The 15,576-nt window shown below is 48.2% G+C and overlaps 1 protein-coding gene across 1 annotated transcript; it reads left to right on the top strand.

The window, feature by feature from the left end:
- Positions 1-61: 61 nt before the first annotated feature.
- On the top strand, positions 62-5,045 carry ndufaf1 (NADH:ubiquinone oxidoreductase complex assembly factor 1). Its single transcript, XM_063032324.1, has 4 exons — positions 62-548; positions 642-827; positions 2,163-2,237; positions 4,725-5,045. The coding sequence occupies exons 1-4, from the start codon at positions 96-98 to the stop codon at positions 4,863-4,865; spliced, it is 855 nt and encodes a 284-aa protein (XP_062888394.1). The 5' UTR covers positions 62-95; the 3' UTR covers positions 4,866-5,045.
- Positions 5,046-15,576: the final 10,531 nt, after the last annotated feature.

The raw sequence follows: 15,576 nt of genomic DNA, 5'->3' as shown, positions 1-15,576 counted from the left end.
CTCCCTTCCCATTGGTTTCTCATGTGTCCGTCACCCGGCAAGTCCCGCCCACGCCGCTAAACCCCGCCCTTCCGCTCTGCTTTCCCGGCCCGCGCATGGCGGCCTGCCTCCGGCTCGGGGTTCGCGGTCGGGCGGCGGCGGCGACCGGGCTGAGTCGCGGCTACCGGAGGCCGGGTGCTCCAGTGGACAAGCCGCCGCCCTGGAAGTGGCTGCGCTGGGACTGGCGGGAGGGCGTGGAGTCGGTGCGGCGGCAATGGAGCCTGACGTGGGAGGAGATGGCGGCGAGAGTGCGGGGCCCCGACGGCCGCTCCCTCCGCCAGGAGCTGCTGGAGCAGAATCGCGTCGTCTGGCAGTTCCGCGGCGTCGACAGCCTGCGGCACTGGGTTGTGTCCAGCGACCAGGAGATCGGCGGCCGCAGCAGCGTGCGGCTCGGTGTCGGCAGCAACGGGTGCTCGGCCTTGGTGTCCGGACACCTGAGCACCGAGCCGCCCCGGGATGGCGAGACCCGCTACAGCGGCTACTGCACCCTGAGGTCCAGGCCGCTCAAGGTCAGTTCTCCTTCCCCCTTGTGACCCTACTCCCGCCTCTCGCCGCCCTTCCCACCATCTCGCCATTCTCTGCTCACCTGGTCCGTCTTGCAGGGGCCCTTTGACACGAAGAAGTACTATGACCTGTCGAACTTTAACACGCTGCACCTCCGTGTGAGAGGAGACGGGAGGCCCTGGATGGTGAACATTAGCAGCGGCATGTACTACACCCATCACAAGAATGACCTCTACAACTATTTCATGTTCACTCGAGGAGGTCCCTACTGGCAGGACGTGAAGGTGAGATACTCTGCCAGGTGGCGTCCTCGCAGGAAAACCATGAATTTATCCAGGGCGCAGGAGCCCAGTGGATGTTTCTGGATGTCAAAGCCAAGTTTATTGTCACATGAGCAACTACATGTATGCACAGCATCACAGACACCATTGCCGCATTCACAGCAAAGACATGCACTGAAACGTCAATTATTCCAGAGAGCACGAGTGGTTCTAAGATAAACAAAGTCGGTCTCAGAGTGAGCTGGTTTGTTGGGGTAGTAATTAGGGTAGAGCAGGTAGATTCAAGGGCCAGAAGGTGGCGGGGAAGTAGCTGTTCTTGAACCTGGTGGTGTGGGGTTTTGGGTTTCTATGCCTCCTGTCCGATCCACGGTCTGGATGGTGGGGATCTTTGATTTATTTATTAATACGGATAGATGTTACCTTCTTGAAATGGCACCTTGTGCCTTCAAAATCTAAGTAAAGTTATTATCAGGGTACATATATCATCATATACTACCTTGATGCATTTTCTTGCAGGCATTTACAGGAAAATAAAATACATGTAATAGAATTGATGAAAAACCACACACAAGGACTGATAAACATCAGTGTGCAAAAGAAGATAAAAGGTGCAAATAAAAACAAAACAATAACACAGAGTTGCAGAGACCTTGAAAGTGTGTCATTAGGTTGTGGGATCAGTTCAGAATCGAGCTAAGTGAAGTTATCCACGCCTGTTCAAGAGCCTGATGGTTGTAGGGTAATAAATGTTCCTGAACCTGGTGGTTTGAGACCTGAGGCTCCTGTACCTTCTGCCCGATGGTAGTAGCGAGAAGAGAGCATGGCCTGGATGTTGGGAGTCTCTGATCGGTGCTGCTTTCCTGAGGCAGTGTTCAACGGTGCGGAGAGATGTCAATGATGTATTGGGCTGACTCCACTACTTTCTGCAGCATGTACATTCAAATGACCATTCCAGGCCATGATGCAGCCAGACAGGATATATTTATAACAGTACACCTTCAGTATGTTCAGTGACACCTAGAACCACCTCAGTCTTCAAAAGACACAGGTCATCATAAGCTCAACCAGCAGCTTGAGCTGTCACCCTAGGTAAGGGGACACCCAGTGCTGAGGAAGGCACAGTTCTCCCCTTTAATAAAGCAGATATCTCAATTTTGACTGCAATAGCAGTCTGTCAGGAGCTTTCCTAGAGAGCTTCATTCCCTACTCAGGACAGGAGGGGGGAATCCCAATTTGGATAGAGTTGCTGCTAAGGGCAAATGGAGAAATCTCAGTCTCTTGCTTTTCCTGAAACCCAAAGGAAACTTTAAAGTCTCCCATCTGTTTGCTGGTTTTCAGATTCCATTCTCCAAGTTCTTTTTGTCCAGTCAAGGGCGGATCCAGGACCATCAGCACCCATTATGGCTGGATAAGGTAGGGAATCAGCATCCGATTGTATTAGTAGCCGGAATGTTTCTCTAAACCGTAGATTTATAACAAAGGAGCCTGTCATGTCTGTACCATTTCCCCAGCGCTAGGAGTGTAGCCGCACAGATTAGGGTCCTTCCATTATGCATTCCAGTTGAAATGTGATGAGGCTTTCCACTTCCAGCACCCTTTCAGGCAGAAGTACACAAGACAATAGCACCAGGAGTCAACCACACAAACCTGCCCTGTCGTTCAGTATGATCATGGCTGAGCTACCCCTGGCCTCCACTCCTCCGTGTCTCATCCCGATAGCCTTTCAAATAATGATCTACCTTCACTTCCAGTGATCCACCCTCCACAGTCTTTTGGGGTAGAGAATTCCAGAAACATTCTACCATCCGAGAGAAAAAATATCTGTGTACCTCATTTTTAAATGGCCAGCTCCACCCTCCCGACTCTAAATCCTTCCACCAATGAAAACAACGCAAAGTCTACACTGTCACATCCACTTAAGATATTGTATGTTTCAGTAAGATCACTCTTGTTCTTCTCAACACCAAGGAATATATGCTCAAACTGTTGAGCCTCTGATGATAGGATAACCTTATCATTCCAGGAATTAGCTTAGCGAAACTCCATTGGACTGCCTCCAATGTGTTCCAGATCTCTACAACCCTCTGGGTGAAGTTCTCCTCCTCCAATCCTTCTACCAAAGACTTCAAATGAATGCCTGCAGATTTATGACCCCATGTTAAGAGAAACGGATCATTTTCATATCTCTAACCACCCCCTCATAATTTTATGAAACTTATTTATCTCCCATTAATCACCTCTGTTCCAAGGAGAATAATTCTCCCCACTTAAATCCTGCTGTAAAGCTAGTTTTCTATATGCCTTGCATCCTCAGCAGCACATTTCACAAGGCCATAAGATATAGGAGCAGAATTAGGCCATTCAGCCCATCAAGTCTGCTCCGCCGTTCCATCATGGCTGATATATTATCCTTCTCCCCATAATCTTGTCCACTTTTACCAGTCAAGAGCCTACCAACCTCCGCTTTGAATATACCCAATGACTTGGCCTCCACAGCGATTTGTGTCAATGAATTCCAGATTCACCACCCTCTGCCTGAAAAAATTCCTCTTCCTCATGTCGTTCTTATCTTGGTTAAGTTCCAGTTGCAACACACAAGATGTTGGAGGAGTCGAGCAGCATCTATGGAGGGAAATTGAGTCAACATATTGGTTCAGATGAAGGACCTCAACCTGAAATGTTGACTGTCCACCGGATACTGCTTGACCATTAAGTTCATCCAGCATCTTGTGTGTTGCTCCAGATCCAGCATCTGCATTCTAGTGTCTCTGTATGTTCCATTTACCATGTGTGTTTATTTTTTCAGTTTACTAGGCTACTTGGAGTCTTTCTCAACTATTTACCCAACATTTGTAAAGTCTGCAAATGTCTCTGTTGTGCCTCAAACCCTGCTGTAGATACAAAATAAATTGTACTTGAATAAGGATCCAAGTTCTGAACATTGTGGAATGGCATTTAGAGCAGCCCTCTGGACACACAAAGCATTGGTGAACCTTTATTTTTAACTCATAAAAACAATTCCACCAGTCAGACATAGTGAATTGCATAAAAATATTTTATAAGTGGCAAAGTGGAGGTCTGCCTGTGAAACGTAACCGACCAGAGTTTGGGTCTTCAGTGCAATATACAGGATGGAAAGGCCTCTTTAACCCAGTTACTCTAATCCTACATTAAATCATTCTCCCCACATTCTCGTCAGCTCTTCCCAATTTATACCATTGGACTGAATATTAGTGACTAATCTGGGATGTAGAAGGAATCTGGAGCACCTGGGGAAAGCCACAGTGTCAGAGGGAGAATGTGCAAACTCCAAGGTTGGGATCGAACCTGAGTCACTGGAGCTGTGAAGGAGGGGCTCCATTAGCTGCATTCTGTGATGAACCGTTGAATCATTGCCAGAGCTACTGTGGGTTATAGACAGGAGAGAATGGGCTTTGAGGTGTGTAATGGAAAATGGCTGCGGTGTCCCATTTGCAGCACATCATCCTTTTTGCCATCCCTCTTCGGCAGTAGTCTGTAATTTTACAGTTAAAATTTCTGCCACATTTCTCCTTTAGCGTATTGCGATGTCACCAGGATTATTAGGAAGCCTCTGGCAGTAATCATCTGCAGTGTTGTAATTGCATGGAGAAGGTTGAGGTTGTCAAGAATAACAGCTTTTGGTATTTTGTGAGTATGAATAAAGGGTGGGAATCATCACATTCCTGTGTTTGCCTGGTAAAGTGATTAAGGTTAACTGTTGATACAAACCGTATTTGACTGGGGATCCAGACTTGAAGGTGATTGAAATAATAGTAGCTGATCACAAAGTCATGATAGGGAAGCCAGAGGGTTTGCACATCCTTACAGTAGAACGTACTGTATAGATGGCAATAGCTGTATTGCTTTGGTTTCTTCCAGATAAGTACCATTGGCTTCACGTTGGGCGATCAAGTGGATGGGCCGTTTCAGCTTGAAATTGATTTCATTGCGGTGTTCAATGACCGAGCTCACACCGAGGAGTTTGCCTATGAGAAGTACAAGAGGAATCCCGAGGTGTAACTGGGGTGGAGTGTGGAGAGGAGTGCCTCCACATGGTTCTGTTTGACAGACTAACTGCTGTTTGCTGAGCCTCTTTGAGAGCAGTGTTTAGCTCTGCATCCACAGAGAGCAACAAAACTCATCCGGCCTTGCAGGAGCAAATGTGTACAAAGAACTTGTAATAAAGTTTATTTTTTCTAAGCATTGTTCTACAAAAGAACCTTGTTTAAAAGAAAGCATAATCCTAAGTGAATTGAAGTAGATTAGTATTTGATCATGGTTTTGTATTTTTAGATCCTTCCGGAGTGCAGTTGACAAAATAAATTGCATCCACCTGATAATTGTTGACTGTAAAGGAGGACTGTACACCCAGTGACACTTCTGATGCTTTCCAATTAACCTGTCACATCATACCATGCAACAAATTCAGAAGAATACAGGGAAAAGTTAAGGGTAGTGGTGGACAGACTAGATTACTAAGGGAAGAGCGACAAAAGAGATTGATGCACTGGGGGGAAACTGGGAGAGGGAGGTAAATCCTTAATGTGGCTGTGGAGTTTATTCAGCACTGAGCAGTACAGAATGTAAAATATCAAAGCACAATATTGATTCTTGTCCCTTATGCAATGGTCCTTTCAGAATGTGAATTGGTTCACAGGGGCCTTAGTTTGTCTTTTTGCTTTGGAGCCAGGAGCTGTCAAGAGTCTGAGTCTGCCCTCTGAGTCTGCCTAAATCATGGGAGGTCCAGTCAGCTGATGCCCGCATAAGGAATACAAAGCGCTTTTTAAAATATGCAGCAATACCCATAATTAAGTGATAAAATTTTTATCAATCTATATTACTACTAATTTTTTTTCTTTTTAATTTGGTTATCAGAACAGAAGTACAATATTTAATGGGAACAAATCAAAACTGACAAAGGCAAGTTTAGAAAAATTGTGATAATGAAAACTTAATGAGCTGTATCTTAAAATAATAAATGAAAAATGCCAGAAATACTCATCAGGTAACAGCTGATGCTCTTGTAACGCTCAGCTATATTGGCTGGTATATGTCTAGGGGAAATCCCGCCCGGCACTGGCCTGGACACCTCCTGCTGGGTCAGTTGCTGGACCACTGCCTCCCAAATCAGTCCCGAACATCAATCATCAGCCAGCACACACAGTATGTTTTACCCACTACACTTTATAGATATTACTAAGTCTGTGAAATTAACATCAGTTTGATACAGAAAAGGAAGTAATGGAAAAAAAAAAGGTGCCGGACTTATCAAAGTCCAAGTTCTTCGTGCACGAGTTGGAGCTCAGTCGATTCCTGACGACCACCCGGACCCTGTCGACTCACGGCTTGGGACTCCCCCCACCCCAAATGATTGACCGGAGCCTTTCCGCCCGTCCGCCGTCCTCCCCGTCTCTCCTCTGACTCCCCGTCCGCCGTCCTCCCCGTCTCTCCTCTTACTCCCCGTCCTCCTCGTTTCTCCTCCGACTCCCTGCCAAAAACCCTGTCCACCATCCTCCCCGTCTCTCCTCTGACTCCCTGTCCACCGTCCTCCCCGTCTCTCCTCTGACTCCCCGTCCACCGCCCTCCCCGTCTCTCCTCTGACTCCCCGTCCGCCGTCCTCCCCGTCTCTCCTCTGACTCCCCGTCCACCGCCCTCCCTGTCTCTCCTCTGACTCCCCGTCTACCGTCCTCCCCGTCTCTCCTCTGACGCCCCGTCCACCGCCCTCCCTGTCTCTCCTCTGACTCCCCGTCCTCCTCGTTTCTCCTCCGACTCCCTGCCAAAAACCCCGTCCACCGTCCTCCCCGTCTCTCCTCTGACTCCCCGTCCACCGTCCTCCTCGTCTCTCCTCTGACTCCCCGTCCACCGTCCTCCTCGTCTCTCCTCTGACTCCCTGTCCACCGTCCTCCTCGTCTCTCCTCTGACCCCGTAAAAAGCCCCATCCACCGTCCTCCCCGTCTCTCCTCCGACTCCCCGCCAAAACCTCGTCCCCAGTCATATGATACAGCATTATATCCGAAAACAAAATGATACATGACCACCCATTGGCTAATAGCACCCTGCTATCTGTATTAACCCAAGCAACTGTCTAGGGAGAGACTTTCTCAGCACTTAACATAACATAGAAGCCACTTTAATCCACATACGCAGCAATTTAAAAGATTAACATAACAAAGAAGCCATTTTAAATTTAACATACAAACACTGTCTTTCTGAAATAGAAGTTCTGGAAACACTCAGCATTCAGGTAGCATCTAGAGAGTGGAAAAAACCTAAGTTAACATCACTAATTCATGCAGTTACATACAAATTACGCATTTCTTGAATAAACTGAAAGGATTGGATTCAATAATTTTAGAAAACCAACATTGAGTCCCTAAGGTTTCTAAAGATGCTGTTCCTCAAACTTTGGTTACACATCGTTGGAAGTGTGCAAAAAGAGTTGTATGTTCCTGTCAGAACAAAAGGCAAGCTTAATGATTTGGGGAACCTTGATTTTCAGGGGTTATTGAGCCCTGGTTAAGAAGGAGGTGCAGGCAGCAAGGAACAGATGATGTACTTAAGGAGTATGAGAATTGCAAGCTGGAAATCAGGAAGGCTAAAAGAAGGCATGAGGTTGCTGGAGCAGATAAACTGAAGGGGAATTCCCAGGACTTCTACAGTATATTAATAGCAAAAGGATAGCAGGGAATAAAATTGGCCCTCTTGAAAATCAGCGTAGTCTTCTATGCAGAAGCCAAAAGATACGGGGGAAGATCTTATTTTTTATTTTTATTTTTTTTTGTTGCGTCTGTTATTACTCAGGTGGTGCCTGTAGAAGAAAAATGAATCTGGGAATTAAAGGTTGACAAAAGCTTGAGAATAGCAGGGTAGGAAGTAGACGGGGCCTGTCCATTCATACTAATTAACCGTTTTGCGAGTGTGATGCAAAGGAATACAGCAGGCATCATCAGTTCAGGTGCTCAGAAGTGGCAGATTGCGGAGCCCATACTTCGTTGTTTTAAGTATGTACTGTTTATCTGATACCCATCATTTATATTTTGCGTAGTGTGGACATTGATGTGGAGGTATTTCAGAGAGAGGTTTTACCCAGATATTCCTGTCGCGATGGCACCTATTGAGGTCAGGCAACATCAGGTCAAGAACCCTGATGATCTGAAACAGCCCGTGACTCTGATTAAGACCATTCATAAGCCCTTCACCCCCCAGGGAGAAACAGGGCACTTTGTCAGAGTTGCCCTCACTTAAAGTCGAACGTGGGAATTCAGAATTCTGTCGTAAGCTTGAGGAAATGGCTGAAATTCACCAGATGTTTACAGATGTTGGTGAAGTGCCCGAGGAATATGGGGGACAGTATAGCCCGGGGGACCGGGAACGCCAACAATGAAGAAAGGTATCGCTCTTTTAAAGGGGAGGTGAGGCAGTGACTGGGGAACGATAATGGCAATGATTCAAAAAGCCATGGATCATGCAGAATTTAAATGCCGAGTGTTCCGGGTTGGATAATCCAGAGAGGGACGATCAAGTCTTCCTGAAAATGCTGAGGAAGAGCCTGAGCTCAGCCCAGCGGGAAGTTTTGGATTTAGGGATTGCGGTGGGGTTGACCGCGATAGTTTGCTGGGCCAGTGAGCTAGACCGAAGGAAGTGCAAGAGAAATTGTAAAGTGGCGATGGTGGATGCAGCTGCTGTGACTTGGCAGAGGGTTTGCTTGGTTTGCCAACGACCAGGGCAAAGGACTGCCGGACCAGGTATAAAATAGTAAAGGAGTTGATATGCCTCAGCCTATCGGGACATGGTTGGAGGCATTGTCCAAAAAGGAGAGAGAAAAAAAGCAGGCGAAAGTCACGGCAGACGAGCTAATGAAGACGGCTTCTTGGGCAGAAAAAGATCTGGTGGTGGCCCCCACTGCCAGCGCTGGTGACCCGCGGATATACACAACTACATTGTTAGGGGGCCGGCAATGCAATATGTGAGTGGACACAAGGGCATGGGTATCAATAACAGACTTACCCTTGCCAACAACCGGACAGGCCAGTTATTTCAGGGGTATAGGAGGGAAAACGGTAAAAGCAGAAAGAAGCGAGTCGCAAATACTAGAAATCGGGGGAGTGCAGCTTCCAGTGTATTTCTGGGTATGTCCAAATAATGAGGGCACTATCCCCGGAATAGACATCCTAAGGGAAGCAGGAGCTGTTATAGATTCGGGAAAGGGAGAAATAATATGGACAAGTCGGGAATGTGTACAACCAACAGAATACACAACCTAGATCGCAACTGCCCCGATAGATAGATATACTTTATTGATCCCGAGGGAAATTGGGTTTCACCAGAGACTGGAGCCAGGATGGTGTCTATGGGTTACTTTGTCAGCAGTTCCCAGCGGTGTGGGCTACACACAAGCAAGATTGTGACCGAGTAAAGATAACCCCAGTTACAACAGAGGAGGGTCTGTATTCGCCCTATAAGCAGTACCCTATAAAAACACCCGGGAATACTCAGAGAAACTGCGGCAACTACTAACTCGCCTATACGGCCAGTAAAGAAGCCCAGTGGATCACATCCATTAACAATAGGCTATACCGCCCTTAATAAGACCAAGCCGAGATTGTATCCCATCGTGGCGAGCCCTGCAACAATCTTGAATCTCCAGAACATAACGCTTATTTTCAGTCCTGGACATCGCTAATCGGTTCTGGGGGCTCCCCTTAGCACCTGAATCCCAAGACCGAGTTGCCTTCACCCGGGTGGGCAGCAGTATACGTGGACAAGACTCCCCCAGGGGTTCCACAATAGCCCGGCTATTTTTCATAAGGGTGGCGCAGACTTCGGAAAAGCTCGATTTGACACCGTACCGGTCAACCATCTTACTATATGTAATTTGATTTACTGATTGCTTCGGAAGATGAAGCAGGTCATTTAGGGGCGATGGCCAGTGTTATGGAGATACTGCGAGATGAGGGGTTTAAAATCAGCCCACACAAGGCTCGGAGAGGAAAGCAAACTACAGTACCTAGGCTGTGCCATTTCCCGGGGAAGGAAGGACCTGTCAGATGACGGACGATCGGCAATCAGCTTCATGCCCTGCCCACCAACACAAGGGGAGTGAGGAAGGTAAGGGTCTATTTAATTCCTGCCGTACCTTCATACCAGGGTTCTCAGCACTAGTGGCCCCGATTAAAGGGTTAAAGGAGGGAAGCCTCCGCTGGAGGAAGTGAGATGGGGGCCAGATGAGGAAAAGGCTTTTACAGCGATCAAGAAAGCCCTGGGCTCTACACCCACCCGAGGATTACCGGATGCGGCTCGCCCCTTTCACCGATATTGCAGCAATGAGGGAGGGCACCACAACGTAGTAGTGATGCAGGTCCATGGCGCAGCGAGGAGGCCAGCGGCCTATTATTCAACGAAACGGACACCCGTTGCTGCAGGACATCCCCGCTGTGTAGCAGCTTTAGACTGCGCCGAGTGGGCAGTGTGAGTAAGCGAACACGTTGCCATGGTGGCACAACACGTACCACACACACAGCCCATTCCATTGTAGAATTCATCAATACAGGAAGGCTGAGAGCAGTCAGGGTGTATGGGGTGTCTAGGGAGGGGTAGCACCTCTGGTGGGGGGGGGCTGCCGTACCCTTTCTCAGGGCAGCTCGTCTACCTTTGGTCCCCACCTGGCGCTCAGCTCTCACCTGTGGCTCCAAGTAGCTGTAACACGCGCAGCGGCTACACCCCGGTAAACCATCTCGGCAGAAGGGCCAAACCAGGTGAGAGTAGCCGATGGGTCTTCAACCCCCGGAGAGGGAGGGGATCTGCCTGTCCCAGCGTGTGAAGTCCGGCCCCGGCAGATTGAGCGGAGGAGACTGATTAATGGTCCAATGGTCAAGAAGGCAGGCCAGCAGGAGCTGGTGGAGCACTAACAGCACGACAAGACACTTAAACGTCCTGGACATCCACTGCAAGAGGTGGTGATCTCTTTAAACTCACTCGGCAGTAGGCAAAGACAAACCACAGCTGTAACCTGCCCAGTACATCATTTCCCAATATGTCAGAGCGGCGTGGAGGGAAATTGTCCGCCAACTGGAATTTCCAAATGCGACCTAAAGCGAGCGAGCGAGAGCAGTCACTGGCAGCAGAGGGGCAGATTGGGAGGTGGTTCTCAACCCCGATACAAATCAGTAGTAACAACAGTTAGGGGCACTGGGATGAATCACAGGAGCACCATCCTAACAGAGAGGGAGGCACACGAGAGCCAGATGGAAGTAGAGTGGGAAGGATATATCGGTGTGAAGGAAACGGCTGCGGAAGGGGAAGCAGGGGAAAATTTTATAGATGAGTCTCGGAAGCCGCGACTGGAGGGCTGTGGTGAAGGAAACGGATGAAGAATTAGCTTCAGGAGCACTGCCAGGGGCTGCTCAGCTCAGGTGGGGGAACTGGTGGCCCTGACAGAAGCTCTATGCTGCAGTGAGGGCAGGCAAGTAAATATAGAGTTAAAAAATACAGGTGGACTAAGATGTTAACTGTCCTGTGCTATCACCAGTGGGATCATCAGTTGATCTGCCACCTGTCTTCAGGAGTTTCGGCCCGCTTATGATCAAGACTCCCTCGAGGTGGTGGGCCAGCAGTACTAAAGCACCACCTCCCACTGGTGAGCTTAAAAACTTGGCATCTGCCTCTATCAGAGTTGTTGGTCACTTCCATCCAACAGATAGTCTGCTCTTCAGGTATCTATGCAACCACTGAAGGATTTGCGAGATATGTATACACTGTCTGACTATCTGCCCCTCTGGACATACTTGGTCCACACCCATGCTGATCCTCTCTCTGCTACCTCAGCTACAGCCCTGCTAGTTGACTTGATCTCTCTTCTAGTGAAGCCAAGGTCACGCAGCTACTTCTGGAAAGTGAACGCAATAAACCCACGGCAGCCTAATTCGAATGGATAGCATGAGACCTTCCACCCTCTGTCTCTGCACTCTGATCTTAATTCTGCATATTTGGTTAACTTGCGCTCATGGGCTTCATCAATGTTGTCTTCCCAGGGGACTGTGAGTTCACCAATAACCACTTCTCTACTGGTGTCAGACCATACGAATATATCTGGACGCAATGTGGTGAAAGCTATTTGCCCCGGGACACTGCCTTTCCCGTCCAGGTCGGCCTTGACACACCAATCATTGGCCGAAGAAAGTAAGCTTGATCGTGAGCCTGCGCTGTACACCCTTTACTTGGAGCCTTCTTTCACAATCAATATGCGATGTTCTGGGCAGCAAGGGGCATGAGATAAGTTGTGCTGCAGTACTCTCTGCTCAACCGCTTCTGTTACAACTTTGAGAACGTTGTAATGTCTCCAAGTGTACATGCTGCTGGAAAGATTGACTCTGCATGCACTCAAAATATGTTGAAGTGTTCCCTTCTCGCCACAAGCAGCACACCTGTCTGTCTTATCTTCATACCAGGTGCTGATTTTGGCAGGAGTTGGGAGCAGATCGTACACTGCTCTGCGTAGAAAAGAAATGCGGAGTGGTTCCATCTGCCACAGAACATTCCAAGATAGATGTTGTTGTTCAACACTTTCCCACCAGGTCCAAGCCCCTTGTTTGGCCAGGCCAGCTGTTTTAGTTAACCTCTTCTCCTCTTCTAGCTCTCGTATTTCCTGTGTTACAAGCTCATGGCGCTCCTTACCTGTAGATGATGACCGCCACTTGTATACATTCACATATTTACACACACACACACACACACACACACACACACACACACAGCTGGTACGCCTTCGATATGGTGCACGATTATCTGATGGCGTGGGCTCGACGAGGATTTGTAACTTCAACAGGGTCGGGTATTCAACACGGGCACCCAATATAACAACGGCTGGAAGCAGTGAGTCTGCCAGCCAGGGCAGCAGTAATTAAAGTAAAAACTCATCAGAAAGGGGAGAGTACGGAGCAGAAAGGAAATGAGTGGGTAGACATCGGTGTGATGGAGGCAGCAGAGGAACAAGAGGCAATTGAAACCGCGAGTGTCCACGAAGAAACTACTGAAGCCAGTTTAGTAAAATGATATGAAGAGGTGGATGCAGAAGAGGAGAAAAGGGGCAAAGGAGGGACTAGATGGGAGCTGGATACACAGGGAGGAAGGAGTCACGGTGGCCCCACCACGTATTAGGCAGATACTACTGAAGTTATATCATAGGGTGATGCATCAGGGAAGGCAGAGTATAATCACAATTCTCCAGCAGGGCTGCTGGCGGCCAGTGATGGGCAGGGATGTTGAGAAATTCTGCCGTGTTGTATCATTTATGCCCAGCATAACCCTGGTAAGGGCAGAAAGCTACAGCTGGCAACATTCAGATAGACTTCACGGGGCTCCTACCCAAAAGCAGGGGGAAAAGCTACTGTCTAGTAATTATGGATCACTTCACCCGGTGGGTAGAGGCTTTCCCAACAAGGGACTGCACCACTGCAGAGATTCTAGTTCAGGAAATCCTGCCAAGGCCGGGAACCCCAGTCCAAGTGGATTCTGATCAGGAAGCACGTTTCATAGGGGGAGTGATGTGCCGACCATTAGGGATTCGACAACGGTTCCGCCAACCTTACCACCCTTAGTGTTCAGGGATGGTAGAAAGGATGAGCCAAACAATCAGGAATCAGCGACAACCAAAGCTATAGCTGAGACGGGAAAGACATGGGTTGATGTATTTCCAGGAATCCTGATGAGATTACGAGCAACCCCAAATTGCACGCTGGGTTTCAGCCCCTATGAATTATTGATGGTGCGGGTAATGCAATTCCTCTGATGGGGTAATTACAGGGTACGGTGAGCCTGGGGCTTACAGGGATAGAATGACAGTGTGTGAAAGACCTGTGTAACCAACTTAAGGTGTTGAAAGACCGAGCAAAGCTACAGCAGCACATTGCTGATCAGAGAGAGCCAGAGGGAAAGGAGATAGTCCTCCCTCAGCCGGGTGACCAGGTCATGGTGAGGGTGCTGCCTGAAGGGGCAAGGGTTGCTCCCAGATGGATAGGACCAGAGACAATACTTTTAACAAGTAACTCTTGAGTCTGTGTGCAGACTCAGCGAGGCAGCCAGTAGAAACACTAGACCCAGGTTAGACTGTATGATTCACCTTCTTGTTGCTCTCACAGACAGTGCAGGTGCTCAAGTGCACCCAGTAAGGGTGTAATTACAGAGAATCTAAGAAATGAACACCAGCCGGTCACACCAGAGCTGATCACAGTTGATGGAACAGACAGAAGACACCCAGAGCATGACAGAAACCCGTGAATAGCACGCTTAAGTGTGATGGCAGTAGTACTCTGTAATGAAGGCTGGTTTAGAAGGTAGATGATTCGTTGAATAGCATAGAATAAAAAAGATACTGGGGAAAATAGATGGAGAGAGATTTAAGTTAAAGCACAGACAACAGGTTCCACAACTTTGATGACATGCCAGACTGAGAAAGATTGCACATAGCATCTGAAGGCGATCACCCCCAGCCTGAACAGGGAGTGAATACAAGTAACCCGGCCCCTTTCAGCAGTCAGGCCAGTGATCGATTGGACAGTTCGGAAGGGGGTGCCACCAGGGAGAAGTCCTTGCTGTCACTCAAATAGAGATCACCCCAACCACTTCCTGTACATCGATGAGAGGGCCTGTGAATCTGATGTACCTACCTTTCTGTTGCCTCTGGGAAGAGAGAGTTTTAACAACCGGAGAATGAAGGGGTGAAGACAGGGAATGAGATTAAGCTGCAATCATCCAGCAGGGCCTAAAGACTGTTGTTCACATTTCTGGAACAATCTCCCTTTTGTAGGTAGCGACCAGGGATGATAGTGTAGGTGCAGATGTGCATACATTAATGGTGGGGGGGGGGAGTGAGCAATTCTAAGGCAGGGCATTTGTTTGCTGCCCTATTTGAGTAGGTCCTCATTTAGGGTGGCATTCCCTGGTACAAATTTATTTTTGTCCAGGAGGGCCAAGAAGAGGGACTGTTAGAGCGATTTTTGGGTTTAGCAAAATGAGTTTGGCTACCAGTCTTCGCATGTGAATATTTATTGTGGATTTAATTTGGAGTGCATCTCTTAAAAGCTGTTACTCCCAGTCCAGGCAATGCTGATTGAAATTCATTTGGATGTCTATGGTGTAGATGTGAAACAGGAGATGTGAAGGTTGTATGTGGTTTCAAAGAAAGCATTGTCCATTCATTGTAAATATGGAAGTTGTCCTTCGATGTTTGGCACATAAAATATCGAGCCACGTTGGGCCAGCGAGATCTTCCGACCGAAAGCTTCTCCATATGATGTCTGCCACACCTCGTTTTGTCGAATAACGAAGCTGCTTTGTATCTACCAGTAATTTTCTCGGGTGACTTCGTTCACGCAACAACATCCAAGCGAACTCGGCCCGGGAAACTGGAACCTCGGACAGGGGAAACCGACCCGTGAGGCTTCCTTGAAAGACAGGAATCAAGCTCGGGATTTGGGGAGAGAGTCGTCCCGGACTGGCTGGTGACTAGTTCCTGAGTTCGAGTAGCGAACAAGAAAGGATTTGGAAGAGGGGACAAGACTCGATAAGACTAAAACCGGACCTCAGTATTTGGTTGGCCAACCAAGGGGAAGTTTCAGATAATAAGATAAAAGTACAAACAGTTCATAGGTGTGTGTGTGTGTGTGTGTGTGTGTGTGTGTGTGTGTGATAAGAATTTACTTTAACAGTTAAGTCCTGAAGTAACAGGATGGGG

This window comes from Mobula hypostoma, chromosome 1 (assembly GCF_963921235.1).
Source record: "Mobula hypostoma chromosome 1, sMobHyp1.1, whole genome shotgun sequence".
Lineage (NCBI taxonomy): Eukaryota > Metazoa > Chordata > Chondrichthyes > Myliobatiformes > Myliobatidae > Mobula > Mobula hypostoma.
The sequence above is the reverse complement of the archived record's forward strand: the minus strand, read 5'-3'. Positions and strand labels throughout refer to the sequence as shown.